The sequence below is a fragment of the Hyperoodon ampullatus genome, assembly GCF_949752795.1.
Source record: "Hyperoodon ampullatus genome assembly, chromosome: 7".
NCBI classification, from domain to species: domain Eukaryota; kingdom Metazoa; phylum Chordata; class Mammalia; order Artiodactyla; family Ziphiidae; genus Hyperoodon; species Hyperoodon ampullatus.
This window is the reverse complement of record NC_136920.1, coordinates 9,000,417-9,016,633: the sequence shown is the minus strand read 5'-3', so window position 1 is coordinate 9,016,633 and position 16,217 is coordinate 9,000,417. Positions and strand designations below refer to the sequence as shown.

At 52.8% G+C, this 16,217-nt stretch overlaps 1 protein-coding gene across 1 annotated transcript in view; it reads left to right on the top strand.

The window, feature by feature from the left end:
* DPP3 (dipeptidyl peptidase 3) overlaps positions 1-16,217 on the top strand; it is a 33,844-nt gene that overhangs the window by 6,631 nt on the left and 10,996 nt on the right. The window contains exons 3-15 of the mRNA XM_079708596.1: positions 3,213-3,302; positions 3,913-4,050; positions 4,632-4,706; positions 5,328-5,421; positions 9,119-9,249; positions 9,359-9,489; positions 9,564-9,622; positions 12,568-12,762; positions 12,981-13,093; positions 13,458-13,550; positions 15,027-15,089; positions 15,189-15,313; positions 15,436-15,556. Of these exons, the coding sequence (XP_079564722.1) occupies positions 3,213-3,302; positions 3,913-4,050; positions 4,632-4,706; positions 5,328-5,421; positions 9,119-9,249; positions 9,359-9,489; positions 9,564-9,622; positions 12,568-12,762; positions 12,981-13,093; positions 13,458-13,550; positions 15,027-15,089; positions 15,189-15,313; positions 15,436-15,556 (1,428 nt within the window). The remainder of the gene's footprint in view (positions 1-3,212; positions 3,303-3,912; positions 4,051-4,631; positions 4,707-5,327; positions 5,422-9,118; positions 9,250-9,358; positions 9,490-9,563; positions 9,623-12,567; positions 12,763-12,980; positions 13,094-13,457; positions 13,551-15,026; positions 15,090-15,188; positions 15,314-15,435; positions 15,557-16,217) is intronic.

The window sequence follows — 16,217 nt, the reverse complement described above, 5'->3', positions numbered from 1 at the left end:
AAGTCATAAGTGATTATAGCAAGTTTGCAGGATGCAAAGTTAATACACAAAAGCCAATTGCTTTCCTGTATTCCAGCAATGAACAAGTATAATTTGAAATTTAAAACAGAATTCCATTTACAATAGCACTCAAAAAAGTCGAAATACTTAGTTGTAAATCCAACAAAATGTGTGCAAGACTTATATGAGGAAAACTACAAAACTCTGATGAAAAATATCAAAGAAGAACTAAATAAATGGAGAGAAATTCCATGTTTGTGCATAGAAAGATTCAATATTGTCAAGATGTCACTCCTTCCCAAATTGATCTACAAATTCAATGCAATCCCAGTCAAAATCCCAGCAAGTTGTTTTGTGGATACCGGCAAACTGATTCTGAAGTTAATATGGTGAGGCAAAAGACTCAGAATAGCCAACACAATAATGAAACAGAAGAACAAAGTTGGAGGACTGATAGTACTCTAGTTCAAGACTTACTATAAAGCTACAGTAATCAAGACAGTGTTCTGGGGCTTCCCTGGTGGCGCAGTGGTTAAGAATCTGCCTGCCGATGCAGGGGACACAGGTTCAAGCCCTGGTCCCAGAAGATCCCACATGCCGCAGAACAACTAAGCCCATGCGCCACAACTTCTGAGCCTGTGCTCTAGAGCCTGTGGGCCACAACTACTGAGCCCGCATGCCACAACTACTGAAGCCCATGTGCCTAGAGCCCGTGCTTCACAACAAGAGAAGCCACTGCAGTGAGAAGCCCACGCACCGCAATGAAAAGTAGCCCCCGTTCGCCGCAACTAGAGGAAGCCCATGTGCAGCAACAAAGACCCAATGCAGCCAAAAATAAAAATTAATTAATTAATTAATTTTAAAAAAGAGACAGTGTTCTATTGGCAAAATAATAGACTAATAGATAAGTGCAATAGAATAGAGAGCCCAGAAATAGACCCCCATAAATATAGTCAACAAATCTTTGACAAAGAGCAAAGGCAATACAATGAAACAAAAATAGTCTTTTCAATAGATGGTGCTAGAACAACTGGACATCCATATGTTAAATAAAAAAAAAAAAGAAGAATCTAGACACAGACCTTACATCCTTCACAAAAATTAACTCAAAATGAATCACAGCCTTAAATTTAAATACAAAACTATAAAACTCCCAGAAGATAACATAGGAGAAAATCTAGATGACCTTGGGTATGCAGATGACTTTTTAGATACAGCACCAAGTATGATCCATGAAATAAATAACTGATAAGCTGAACTTATTAAAATTAAAGTTTTTGCTCTGTGTAAGACACCGTCAAGAGAATGAAAAGGTAAGTCACAGACTGGGAGAAAATATTTGCAAATATATGTCTAATAAAGGACTGTTATCCAAGGTGTACAAAGAACTCTTAAAACTCAACAGTAAGAAAACGAACAACCCAATTTAAAAATGGACCAAAGACCTTAACAGATATTTCACCAAAGAAGATATGCAGATGGAAAATAATCATATGGAAAAATGCTCCACATTGTATGTCATTAGGGAATTGCAAACTTAAAAAACAAGATGCCATTATATACTTATTAGATCGGCCAAAATCTAAAACACCGACAACACCAAATATTGGCAAGGATGTGCAACAATAGGAACTTCTGTTCATTGCTGGTGGGATTGCAAAATGGTACAACCACTTTGGAAGAGAGTTTGGCACTTCCTTATAAAATTAAACGTACTCTTGCCATACGATTCAGCAGTCATGCTCCTTGGTATTTACCAAGGTGAAAACTTGAAGTGAAACTTATGTCCACAAAAAAACCTGCACATGATTTTTATAGCGGCTGTATTCATAACTGCCAAAACTTGGAAGTAACTGAGATGTTCTTCAGTAGCTGAATCAATAAACAAACTGTGGTACATCAGACAATGGAACATTATCTAGTGCTAAAAAGAAATGAGCTATCAAGCCATGAAAAGACATGGAGAAAGTTAAATGCCTATTACTGGGTGAAAGAAGCCAATCTGAAAAGGGTAGATACTGTATGATTCCAACTATATGATATTTTGGAAAAGGCAAAACTATGGAGATAGTAAAAAGATCAGAGTTGCCAGGCATTGGGAGGGAGGACGGGCACAGAGGATTTTTAGGACACTGAAACTACTCTGTATAATACAGAGTAATGTATCATACATAATGGTAGATATATGTCATTATACATCTGTCTAAACCCATAGAATGTACAACACCAAGAGTGAACCCTAATGTAAACTATGACCTTTGGGTGATGAGGTGTCAATGTAGGTTCATCAGTTGTAAGAAATGCACCAGTCTAGTGTGGACTATTAAAATGGGGGAAGCTGTGCCTGTGTGGGGATAGGAGACTTTGGAGTAATCTCTGTACCTGCTGCTCAGTTTTGCTGGGAACCTAAACCAACTCTATAGAATAAAGTCTATTTAAAAAAAGAGAGAATTACTGGCTCACATAATTGAAAAGTCCAGGGCTAGGGAGGCTTCAGGCACGACTAGATTCAGGGACTCGGTGATACCATGGTGATGCAGTCTTCATCTCTCAGCTTTGCTTTCTTCCGTCACCCCAGTAGGGGAGCTCCAGGGGCTTCAGGCTTGATGATTCTTGGTATAAAACAGAGGCTCATTGCCACTGGGAAATTTCCTGGTTGGGCTCTTATTGGCCAGCTTGGGCCTGTGCCCACCCCTGGAGTTGGGGAAGGGAGATTTCGCCCTATCCCAAAAGGAAGATGTGAGGCCTTATTGCCAGAGGAAGGGAGACTAGATTTGGGGCCAGCAAAAGCCTTAAAGTAGTTGACCAAGGCCCCTCCAGCCCTAACGTTTGATGCTTCCGGTGCTGGCTGCCTGCCAGGTGAGGGCTGTGGACAGGTTTCCTGCAGAAGGAGGTGGTGTTTGCACTGGGCCTCAGGGGTCACATGAGAGGGCCGCAGGTGGCTGAGAGGGTGTGATGTAAAGGGAACAAGGTGCATGAGGGCTTGGATGTATTTGGTAGCTGTTGAGAAGACCAGTTTGGCTGGACGATGGGTGTGTGAAGACTGGGCTGTGAAAGCATGTTGTGGCCAGACTGGGGCCTCCCAGGATGTGGGTCCTGCCCCGCCAGTCTCCCAGCCTTACCCATACTGCTTCATCTGGGGTGTTAACATCCCAGGAGGGAACCTCCGTGGGGTAGGGAGGCTGTGCTTCCTCTGACCCCCTTTCCCCCAGGCGTTCCTGGTCTACACTGCAGGTGTCTACTCCAACATGGGCAACTACAAGTCCTTTGGTGACACCAAGTTTGTTCCGAACCTGCCCAAGGTGAGCTGAAGAGGGCTGGGGAAGGTGGGCAGTTTGGGGCCGGTGGGATGGGGGGGCGGGGCATGCAGCAGATGGAGCCCCAGTGGGAGTTGGGCCCTGAGAGGAGCTTTGACCTTGTCACTACCACACTGCACGGCCTTGGGTGCTGCAGCCACCTCCCGACCCTGCTGACCCGAGGGATGAATGAGCGGAGGCTGTGAAAGGGCTCTGTGCGCTGTTAGGTGCTGCAGAGATGGAGCCTGCTGGTCACCACTGAGGACAGCGGAGGAGCCTGGGCATGAGGAGTCCCTCTCTGGGACCACGGGGCTCGGGCCCATCTGGGGCAGAGGCAGCTCTTACACCAGGGCGCTCAGCCCCTACTGAGTGCACGAATTGCCTGGCGAGCTTGTTGAAATGCAGCTTCTGACCCAGCAGGCCTGAGCAGGTGGGGCGTGAGGGTCTGCATTTCTCGGGCAATGTCAATGCTGCCAGTCTGTCAACTGCACCCTGAGCCAGAAGGTCTTAGACTGTGGGAGAAGAGCTTGGGGGTCGATGGGGGCGGGGAGGGGGGGTGCTCCAGGAGGCAGGTTCGGGTGGTGTGGCCAGGCCACGGGCCTCCCTTCCCCTGCAGGAGAAGCTGGAACGTGTGATCCTGGGTAGTAAGGCCGCGGAGCAGCACCCGGAGGAAGTCGGGGGCCTCTGGCAGACCTGCGGGGAGCTCATGTTCTCTCTGGAATCGAGGCTTCGACACCTCGGGCTGGGGAAGGAGGTGAGGCCCCCCCAGCCACACTGGGGAGTGGAGGGCATCCTTGGGGGCCACCTGGTATGGACGGAGGGGCACCCGATGGGGAGGCAGCGGTCTGTCCGTCACGCCTGAGGCCAAGCTGCCCTCCACCGCAGGCCTCAGCATCATCATTTGTAAGCAGGTTGGATGGAACGCTTTCTGAATGCCCTCCCAGTTCTGACATCCTGGGATGCCATGTGCAGGAGGAAGGAAGGAGAGAAGCTGAGAGCTGGAGGGAGCTGAGGAGGGGGCATGGGAAAGGAGGGGGCCAAAGCTTCGCACCCCTGGAGGCTGCTTGGGAGCTGCGTGGGGTGAGGGACGCAGCAAACCTTAGGGGCGGGCCCGCGAGAGGCTGGCACAGAGCTGCAGGAAGGCTGGACTTGGGCCTCTGTTTGTTGTTTGTGTTGTAATTTTTTCCCCCTGGAAAGAGTTGGAGAGGGACAGTGGAGGCTGCTGAGAGGAAGTGGAGGAAGCCAGAGGCTGGAGAGGGTGGCTGGGAAGGAATTCACCAGCTTCCCCAACCCAGCTCAGCAACTCCTATTTCCCATCCGCCCCTTCCCCGACAGGGAATCACCACCTATTTCTCTGGGAACTGTACCATGGAAGATGCCAAACTAGCCCAAGATTTTCTGGACTCACAGGTTTGGGGGTTGGGGAACTTGGGGTGGTGGTTTGTTGGGGTCCCCTTGGCACTGGCGCCCACTCCTGGGTCTCAGCTTGGGCCCAGAGGCATGGGCATCTTGGGTCCTTGAGGTGGAGAAGCCTTGGGAATCCTCGTCTAAGGGTCAGCCTGGCTTGAATGAAGATGTCCCCCTGTGTGCCCTGATGGAGCCGCCCCTGCCCCACCCTGGGCTGAAGGGCCTTGTGACAGCCTCAGGGCAGGAGGACACAGAACATCAGAGCTGCTTGGATTGGGCTCTGGCATCCATGTGTCACTTTCACCTCCCAGCTCAGCCACACAGCGACATTTCCTTACCTGTGGAATGGGACCTGCCTCCTGTACCCCAGGTTAGCTGAGGTCACGAAGTGTCTTGCACAGCGCTTAGTAAAAGTTAGCGCTCAGTGTACTGAGCAGAGCGGGAGTCTGCCCTGGCCTGACCCTGCTCTCTCCCCTCACAGACAACTCAGGCAGGTCCACTGGAGGCCCTGGACTGCTTTACCTGTGTATCTTCTCTCCCTGGTGTGACCCACTTTACCTCCCCCCACCCCACAGCCCACTCTGGACTTACTCTCCCCCAAACCCCTGCCCTGGTCTTTTCCAGAACCTCAGTGCCTACAACACACGGCTCTTCAAGGAGGTCGGCCAGGATGGGAAGCCCTGCTACGAGGTGCGGTTGGCTTCTGTGCTGAGCACAGGTGAGCTCACGCCCCTTCTCCTCCTTCCTGTGTTCCTGGACGAGCGTGGAGGGGACCAGAACCCAGGACGGGGGTTAGCCGACTACGGTAGCTGCAGGCAGTAACCACAGTTGTAATCGTTATGGCAGATATTGATCGAAGGCTTGCTAGGTGCAAGCCCTAGTGCTCAGCAAGTGGTGTTCCTGTGAGGTGAGCACCCCCAGCCCCGGTGCTGGTGGTGATGTAAAGCTAAACGGAGGCACGAGGGCAGGGGAAGGGCCTTTGTTCCACTTGGCGAACATCACAGCTGCAAGCCTCCGACAGGGGCCACGTGTTGGCCATGGTCCCCGTCCTCCAGGCAGTGGCGCAGAAGATAACAATCCATGTAAACAGTGGAAGTGGAGGCTGGACCATACGTCCCATGACAGCCTCGAGGAGAAATCCAAACTGCACATCAGTGAAGGCTTAATGGAAAATGTGACCACGTGTATCTTGGAGGTTGGGGAGAATACAGAAAGGTGGGGGTGATGAACTTACTAAAATCCACTTTCTAAATATCTCCCAAAGTACCTTCAAGGCAAAGCCCAGATGTACTTCTAAGGGCTCCATCATTTGGAATTTCTTGGTTATAAGTGATGAAATCTATTTCAAATTTGCCTACAGCAAAGGGGACTTCGTAGGCTTGAGTAATTAAGAAGCCCAGGATACAGTAGCTTCAGGCACAGCTGGATCCAGCTGCTCAGGCAGTATTCTCAGAAATTTCTCTCTCTGTCTCTTGGCTCAGCTCTCTTTGACTTCACCCACAGCAGGCTGCTCCCATCTACATGTCCAGTGGTAGATGTTAGCTGTTGGCTGGGACCTCAGCTGGGGCTGTCAACCAAAACACACAGCCTGATAGCCACCAGCTGGGCCATTCCAGCAAAGAGCGCCCTTTTCTCCCCGAAGTAGTGTCTTAACGTCTGGGAGTGGCTCAAGCTTCTCTGTTTCGGGTTCCCTGTTTACCTGTGAACCAGTCCTTGTGGTTAAGGGACCCTGGTCCCAAGCCTACCTCACAGCCAGGTGGACTCACAGCCAGGTGGACCCACCACCTGGACTCGGGGTGGTTGTGAGGGGGTGGTTCTCAAAAGAAAACTGGAGTCTGTTACCAGGTGAGGGGGATACAGATGCAGCATTAAGAGAAGCAGCCAGGCCCCTGTGAGGACCTTTGTAACCCCACCCTCCCTTCCCCACCCACCTCCCACCTCCCAGCCCCAGCCTCCCACTTAGACTCGGCTGCAGCCACGCTCAGCAGCTTCCAGTTCCCTGAAAACCCCATGTTCTCACCTACCCCCTCCAGGCCTTTGCACGGCCTGTTCCCCATTCCCACTTGGAATGTCCTCCCTCCCCTCTAGGTGTTCCACTGATGAACCCTAATCGTCCTGTAGGCCAGGCTTGGACCTCACCTTCCCAGGACCTTTCCCTGTCTTCCCACAGCCTCTTTTTTTTTTTTTTTTTTTTGGCTGTGTTGGGTCTTCGTTTCTGTGCGAGGGCTTTCTCTGGTTGCAGCAAGCGGGGGCCACTCCTCATCGTGGCCTCTCCTGTGGCGGAGCACAGGCTCCAGACGCACAGGCTAAGTAGTTGTGGCTCACGGGCCCAGTTACTCCGCGGCATGTGGGATCTTCCCATACCAGGGCTCGAACCCGTGTCCCCTACATTGGCAGGCAGATTCTCAACCACTGCGCCACCGGGGAAGCCCCCCACAGCCTCTTTGCTCATCAGCACGCCCAGTGATTTCCCAGTTATTTTTCTGTTGACTTCAAGCTCCTTGAGAGGAGGAACTCTGTGTTTCATTCACCGGTGCCTTCCCAGCAGCTGGGCCTTGGTTGATCCTCAGATACCAAGCAAAGGAGGACAGGTCGGGAACAGCCCTCCTAGTGGAGGGAACAGCATGAGCCAGAGCAAGGTGGTGGGAAAGTTTAGGGATCAGCACGTACGTAGTTCGATTTGACTAGGGAAGAGGCTAAGGGTTCAGGGAATAGGAGGGGATGACACGGGAATACGAGCTGGGCCTCTAGGATGCAGCAGACAGTGGTTAAGAGTGTGGCTCTGGAGCCAGGCTGCCTGACGTAACAAACACCCCCACTTGTTTAGTGATATAAAGCCACCTCTTCATGCTCCTGGGCTCTGTGGGTCAGGAATTTGGATGAGGCACGCTAGGAACAGCATGTCTCTGGCTGACAATGTCTGAGGCCTCAGCTGGGAAGACTTAGAGGTGGGGGATGACTCAACAGCTAGGGACTGCGTCCTCTGCCTGCTCACCAACTCACACGTCCAGTGGTAGATGTTAGCTGTTGGCTGGGACCTCAGCTGGGGCTGTCCACCAAAACACCTCACACAGCATCTTCATACTGCTCATGGTGGCTGGGCTCCAGAGCGAACACCCCAAGAGAGCCAGGCAGACGCTGTGTCGCCGTTTATGACCTAGCCTCGGCAGTCACATGGCGTCACTTCTGCTGTAGCCATAAGCCTGCCTGCCCCGCTTCAAGAGGAGAAGTCCTGATAGGAGAAGTCACTTTGGGAGATGGGAGATACTGTGGCCATCTTTTTTTTTTCTTAAATATAAGCTAGAAGTATGTTGTATGGATCAGAGACAACAGGCAAAATACAACAGTGTTAATATCCCATTGCGGACTTCCTGGTGGCGCAGTGGTTAAGAATCTGCCTGCCAATGCAGGGGACACGGGTTCGAGCCCTGGTCTGGGAAGATCCCACATGCCGTGGAACAACTAAGCCCGTGCGCCACAGCTACTGAGCCTGCGCTCTAGAGCCTGCGAGCCACAGCTATTGCAGCCTGCATTCCTAGAGCCCACACTCTGCAACAAGAGAAGCCACCGCGATGAGAAGCCCGTGCACTGCAACGAAGGCTCGCCACAACTAGAGAAAGCCCAAGTGCAGCAACAAAGACCCAACACAGCGAAAAAAATAAAATCCTTTTAAAAAAATATCCCATTGCTTCTTTAACAAATCATCACAAATTTAATGGCATAAAACAACACAAATTTATTCTGTTACAGTTCTGGAGGTCCAAAGTCTAAAAGAAGACTCCAGTTCCTTCTGGAGCCTTCAGGGGAAATCTGTTTCCTTGCCTCTTTCTGTTTCTGGAAGCTGCCTGCATTCCTCGGCTTGTGGCCCCTTCCTCACATCTCTCCCCCTTTTTTCTTCTCTCATCACATCTCCTACCTCCCTTCACCCTCCTGTCTCCTCCTTATAAGGACTCTTGTGATTACATCTAGGGTATGGCTAGCTTTTTAAATACAATCTGCCACACTGGGTTTGAATCCAGCTCTGCTACTTGCTGCTGTGTGACCTTCAAAAACTGACTTAACCTGTCGGTGCCTTAGCTTCCCCATCTGTAGAATAGAGATAATAATTTCCCTCTCCCCACAGAGCTGATGCAAGGCTCAAATGAGTTAACATGTGAATCACTTAGAACATTTCATGTAACATAACATTGGGTTGGCCAAACAGTTCATTTGGGTTTTTCTGTAAGGTGGTACGGAAAAAGCCGAACGACCTTTTGGCCAACCCAATATCTATATTTTTGAAGATGAAAGTTTATACTAATTTCTGTGGGCAGTGGGGAGTCATTGAAGATCTTAGAGTAAAGGAGTGTCACAGCGAGAAGCCTGCTGGGGTGTCTTATATTAGCCTTTTCCCTGAGCCATCCTTTTTCCCTCAGAGCCTGTTCTGGACTCCGAAATGAATTCCAAGCTGAAGAGCTATGAATTCCAGGGAAGCAATTTCCGGGTGACCCGGGGAGACTATGCACCCATCCTCCAGAAGGTGGTGGAGCACCTGGAGAAAGCCAAGGTAGGGCTGGCTAGGGGCTGAGGTGCTTCTCCAGGCCCCTCTGGGCAGCAAAGGCAGGTATGGGGGTGGGTGGGTGGCCTGAGGCTGACCAACCCTTGCTCACCCCCAGGCCTATGCAGCCACCAGCCACCAGGAGCAGATGCTGGCCCAGTACATAGAAAGCTTCACCCACGGTTCTATCGAGGCCCACAAGAAGGGCTCTCGCTTCTGGATCCAGGACAAAGGCCCCATCGTGGAGAGGTGAGGCGCCAGCTTTCACCCCGCCCTGCCCCCTGCCCCCGCCCCGCCTCCATCTCAGCCCTTCTCTCCCCCAGTTACATCGGGTTCATCGAGAGCTACCGAGACCCCTTTGGCTCCCGCGGAGAGTTTGAAGGTAACTTCTGGGAGGTGGGTGGTCAGATGGAAACCCTTACCCTTGTCCCCTGAGGACTCTCCCCTCCCCCCTCCTCCCTCAGCAGTAATAATAACGGACAACAGCCATTGATGATTTGCCATGTACTGGACACCTAGCTCATTTTGACACCATCATCCTATGAGAATGTCTCTCCTCACTTCACAGATGTGGGAACTGAGGCGCAGGTGGCGGGTGGCCTAGCCTAGGCACCTTGGCTCTGGGCCACTTTGCTGTGCTGCCTCTAGTGTCTTGTCCAGGCATAGGCTCCAGCTTTGTCACTTAATGGCTGTGTGACCTTGAGCCACTTAACCCCACCTCTGCGCATCCGTCACTGCTTTTTGGGTGTCGTGGGAAGTGAGGTATTACATGCAGACGGCTCAGCACAATGCCAGGCACGGAAACGGTGCCGGGTTGACGGGAGCAGAATTAACACTGGGACTGTGAACTTGACTCGGCTGCTGTCATCTCAGGGCAGGTGGCAGGCTGCCTCGGCCCTTGTGCCCAAGCCCCTATGGGACCCACTAGTGCAGGGCAGGGCATCCAGCCTGAGGATTTAGACTTGTTTCTGCCAAGCTTTATCCTCCCCAGCCCCTGGATGTAGAGTCTGGAGCATCCAGCTGCCAAAAGCCCACGAGATTAGCCTTGGAGGAGAGAGGAAAGCCCCGACAGCCCATGAGGGCTTGGATCTGAGCCCAGAGATCCAGGCCCAGGGACAAGGCATAAGGGACAGGCAGTCAGTCCAGGGGCCGGAAGGTGAGACAGGTGTGCACACTCACAGCTTTCCTGCCTGGGTCCTGATTTGCCAGGCCTGCTCTGAGGGCCAAGATCCCAGGGCCTCCTCAGCAGCCTCAGTCTCAGAGGTCCCCCCCTTTTTACATAACTCATTGTGGTTATTAGAAAAGTAGTCTCGGGCTTCCCTGGTGGCGCAGTGGTTGAGAGTCCGCCTGCCGATGCAGGGGACACGGGTTCGTGCCCCGGTCCGGGAAGATCCCACATGCTGCAGAGCGGCTGGGCCCGTGAGCCATGGCCGCTGAGCCTGCGTGTCCAGAGCCTGTGCTCCGCAACGGGAGAGGCCACAAAGTGAGAGGCCCGCGTACCGCAAAAAAAGAAAGAAAGAAAGAAAGAAAAGTAGTCTCTGTTCATGGTCAAAAATTATGAAAATACAGACCAAAAAAAATCAACTGTGATTGTACCCACCCCAAGGTTAAAATTTGGAATGTACTTTTTGTCTTGTTTTTATATAGTGCTATGCTTAAAAACGTGTGTGTGTGATTTAAAATCTGCGTTTGTTGCAAGTAATTGGAACAGTACAGACGTATGTAGGATAAAATGTGAAGTCCCTCCTTTACTACCCTCTCCTATGTCACACCCCTCCTGAGATCACCACAGTTCGCAGTTGAGTACAGGTCCTTCCAGGCCTTTGTCGAAGCATTCACACACACACACACACACACACACACACACACACACACTCCTTTTTTTTCCTTTTTATAAATTTATTTATTTTTGGCTGCGTTGGGTCTTCGTTGTGGCACGCAGGCTTTTCATTGTGGTGGCTTCTCTTGTTGCGGAACACGGGCTCTAGGCGCGCGGGCTTCAGTAATTGTGGCATGTGGGCTCAGTAGTTGTGGCTCGCGGGCTCTAGAGCGTAGGCTCAGTAGTTGTGGCACACGGGCTTAGTTGCTCCGTGGCATGTGGGATATTCCCAGACCAGGGCTCGAACCTGTGTCCCCTGCATTGGCAAGTGGATTCTTAACCACTGCGCCACCAGGGAAGTCCCCACGCATTCCTTTTAACTCATCCAGGTAAATGAGATTATATTCTGTGTATTGTTCTGTCACTTGCTTTTTTCACTTAATCATGTATCGTGGATATTTTTCCTATCAGTATATATAGACCTACCACATTCTTTTTAATAGGTGTATAGTATTCGCAATATATCATAAATAATTTCCCACAGCATTTGATATTGTACTACATATCTAACAGCTGCATGGCATGCCATCTCATAGCTGCCCCCTGATTTATTTAATAATCCCCAATCATTGGACATTTATTTAGGTCGCTTTTCCTTCTTTGCTATTTTAATCATCCTCTCTTCCTGCCCTGGTGTGATGATTTCATCAGACAGAGTGAATCCAGATGGAGAGGCATTGCCAAGCCCATCCCTCGGCCAGGTTAAAGTTGACCCCTTCCTCAGTCTAGGTCAGGCCTTTCCAGGGCGTAGTCCCTGCAGGGTTAGCAGGAATTACATCAAGAAGGATTTGTTGCTGAGCAGCAGGGAGTCTCTGCTTGCAGGACTCTTCAGTACCTTTAACGTGCAAATGTGCTTTGTGAGCCTTTAAGAAGATGGAGGTAGAGTGTATAGTTTTGCCCAAACTTATCTGACCAGGGAGCTCTTTCTTTATGAAGGCTCTCATAGAAAATGTGTTCTATGGAGTACAATTTTGGAAACACTGCTTTGAGCCAGGAACTCTAACTGCACTGAATCTGAAAGGATCAGTCCCAGCCGCCTGTGCAGCAGCCTCACTCACCACCGCATAAGCCAGGTGCACTAGCCATGCAGGACAGTTCACAGTTCCCCCAAAAAGGAGAGCATCTTTTTTTGTTCACATTGTCCCTTCCACTGGGCATCTGATCCTTTCCCCATCATCCCCTATGTACTCCCCACAATCTCCTTTAAGATCCACCTCAGGTGTTACTCAGCAAAGCCTTCTCTCTGTACCCCACCCATCCCAAAACAGTGACCTCGTGGAGGCAGGGCCCAGGCCTGGGTCACTGTTCTCCCGAGTGGCCAGCACAGGGTCACTGTGCACAGCAGGCGTTCAATACCTGCATGACAGCTGGAGGGTTGGAGGGGTTGAGGAGGGCGTGGGATCCCTTCCAAACCCTGCCAACCCACAGCCCACTCTGTCCCCCCACAGGCTTCGTGGCCATGGTGAACAAGGCCATGAGTGCCAAGTTTGAGTGGCTAGTGGCAAGTGCAGAGCAGCTGTTGAAGGAGCTTCCCTGGCCCCCAGCCTTCGAGAAGGACAAGTTCCTCACCCCCGACTTCACCTCCCTGGATGTTCTCACCTTCGCCGGCTCCGGCATCCCTGCCGGCATCAACATCCCCAACTGTGAGCTTCCACGGGCCCTGCCCCTCGAACACGACAGGATGGCCCAAACCCCCAGGAGACCCCACTGAGAGTCGCACCCTCCGCCTCCACACACTCACCCTGGCCACACATCACCCTGCTCCGCTCACCATCCCGGCCTGTCCCTCTTGTCCAGACTCCTCGTCTGTGACCCTTGACCTTTGCCCCTTCTCCCTGGTCCCCGCCCTCGCCTTCTCCAGATGACGACCTAAGGCAGACGGAAGGCTTTAAGAACGTGTCGCTGGGGAACGTGCTGGCCGTGGCCTACGCCACGCAGCGGGAGAAGCTCACCTTCCTGGAGGAGGAGGACAAGGTGGGCACCGGCAGCCCGAGGGCCGGCGCTGGGCCTGGCCTGACCTCAGCTGATGCAGGAAGGCGGACAGGCCAGTGCAGAGGAGAGGAAAGAACACGGCTTCGGGCCTGGCTCTGCTGCTGCCCCGCTTCTGACCTTTGACCTTGTGTCTTTGGAGCCTGTTTCCCCAGCTGGCAAACAGTGGAGGCAGTCCCTTCTCCGCAGGTTGCTGCAAGGATGGAATGGGCTTTGCGGTGCCCAGTGTAGTAGGCCTTTAGCAAATGTGTGCATCACGATGGGCCCTCGGCCTGGCACGGGGGGTGTGGGCAGGCCATGTGGCCGTGGTGGGACAGTGGGCAGCGTGGGTCTCCGCTTGTCTCGGCAGGACCTGTACATCCGCTGGAAGGGACCCTCCTTTGACGTGCAGGTGGGGCTGCACGAGCTGTTGGGCCACGGCAGTGGCAAGCTATTTGTACAGGTAAGAACACGGGGCTGGCCCTGGTACCCGCAGGGGCCTCCGCAGAGCCAGGCCTACGGCTCCCCTCCTCCACAGTCAGCCCCTCAGGGGTGAAGCTGCTCCAGTCTGGGCCCTCAGTGTCTCAGCCTCCCCCAAGATGTCCCAGGATTGAGTGGGACCTGCAGGACCGTTCAGCTAAGGTCCCCCCACAGGAAGAATTGCTTGGCTCAGGCCAGGGAAGCCTGCCCTGAGCGTGTGACCCAGGCAGCCCCAGGGCTAGAGAGGCCAGAAGGGGGCAGTGTCTGGAGCCCCTAGTCCTGAGGCTGCAACACTGTCTGTCTTTGCACTGCTGTTCCCTGGAGCCTGTACCTTTCCAGGTATTGTAGGGGGCCCCTCCCCAGAGCTGCCCCTTCCTCCTGGCCAGCCAGAGTGGCTGGAGCGCCCTCAACACCCACTCAGGGAATATGAGAAGGCAGACAGCCTTTCTGGCAGGCTGGGAAGAGCCCATTGTGGACCCCCAGCCCGGAGCTGCATGGATGACGTGACTGGGGGTGGGTGGGGCAGGGCTGTCAGAGAGTGCAGGGTTGGGCCTGCTCCTTGTGGGGTGGGGCTGCCTCCCCGAATGGGGACGGGCTGGGCCTGGAAGTCAGGAGGATCCAGAGAGCAGCTGATGGGGAAGCAGCTTGGCATTGGGCTTTGTCCAGGCTTTGAAGTCCCAGGGAAGCAGGGACACATGTGGCCCCTCGGTGGCCTTGCACAAGACAGTTCCCCTCCCTGAGCCTCAGTTGGCCCATCTGTAAAATAGGATTCCTGACTCCTACGGTATGGCTTTTGTGAAGAATAAAGGCAAAGCCCTGGGATTTGCTTGGCACTCGATAGGCCCTCTGAAAATGGGAGTTATTGTTAAGAGACAGTGTGCACAGAAATTATGTGCTCTGATTCCACTTTGGGGTTCTTAGTCTCTGAGCCTTAGTTTCCTCCTCTGTGAAGTGGGGTAGTAATAGAATGTTCCTTGGAGGGTGGTTGCAAGGGTGAAATGGATGGTGCACGAAAGACACTTGGCACATGGAGAGGACGGTAAGGGTGATGCTTCTGAGGCAAAGTCACATCCTGTGACCTCCTCTGCCAGCAGAGAGGCCAGGAAGGTGGGGAGCAGCCAGGCCTTCTGGTCCACCCACTGGGAAATCTCCAGCTGGGCTCTGGAGATGCTGAGTCCAAGTCTTCCTGTGACTTTGGGCATGTCCCTCCCCATCTGGCCTGCAGAGTCACTCTCTGTGCAGGGGTAGGCGCCTCACGGTCTTCTACCTCCAGGGCTTCTGAGATGTGTCACAGGACAGGTTTGGAGGCAGCAGTGTGTCGGTGGACCTGCTGCTCCTGCCATCCACTCACTGCTCCCGGTCACCTTTCTGAGCCACTTGGATCCAGGGCTGAAGGCCTGGCCCAGGGCAGGGGCACCTTGCCCTCACCTGCCCCACATTCATGACCGTTCTCCTGCAGGATGAGAAAGGAGCATTCAACTTTGACCAGGAGACAGTGATCAACCCAGAGACAGGGGAGCAGGTGAGGGTGGCCTCGGCGGAGCCTTGGGGTGCTGGGAGTGGGGCGGCCCAGGGGGGTGGCAGGCACCCCTAAGCTTGCTTCCTGGGCCTTCCCTCCCAGATACAGAGCTGGTACCGGAGCGGGGAGACCTGGGACAGCAAGTTCAGCACTATTGCCTCCAGCTATGAAGAGTGCCGGGCAGAGAGCGTGGGCCTCTACCTCTGCCTCAACCCCCAAGTGCTGGAGTACGAGCAGCAGGCCTGGGGGGTGGGCCTCCTCTGTGGATGGAGGGGGTTCTGGCAGGGAGGGCAGGGCCCGGGTAGCCTCTGACCCCCCTCCCCCCTGCCACTTCCCCTGCCTCCCCCAGGATCTTTGGCTTTGAGGGGGCTGATGCAGAAGATGTGGTCTACGTGAACTGGCTCAACATGGTTCGGGCCGGGCTGCTTGCTCTGGAGTTCTACACCCCTGAGGCCTCCAGCTGGAGACAGGTGGGGGCCAGGGGACCCCTCAGGAGGGAAGAGCCTGAGGTGGGGACCAAGATCAGGATTCTGGGTGTAGGGAAGGGACAACCGTACCTATGAGGCACATAAACTGGGTTGATCCCAGAGTCCACTGCATATGAGGGCAAGTCACGTCACTGTTGTGAGTCTCGGTGTCCCTGTCTGTGAAATGGGAGTAATAATCTCCTTGCCCACCTCTGAGGGTGAATCAGATGAGATGATTTTACTATGACCACTAACAGATGACTTGCATAGGACTTACTCTGTGCCACTTTGTTCTAAGCGCTTTATGTGAATTAACCCATTTGTCCCCAGTGTCAACCCAGGAGGTAGGTACTTTTATTACCCTCATTTTAGAGATGAGGAAATTGAAGCACAAAGCGATTAAGTAACTTGCTGGTAAGTAACAGAACCAGAATTCAAATCCAAGCAGCCTGCCTCCAGAGCCATTAGGCTACACTGTTCAGTGACGAGATGTACTTTAGAGATAGGGTAAGCAATTGAAATCTTTTAAGAAGTCAAGTAAGTCTGTTTTGAGGAGGCAATATTGTGTCATCAAAAGAACACACGGGGACTTCCCTGGTGGCGCAGTGGTTAAGAATCCGCCTGCCAATGCAGGAGACACAGGTTCGAGCCCTGGTCCAGAAAG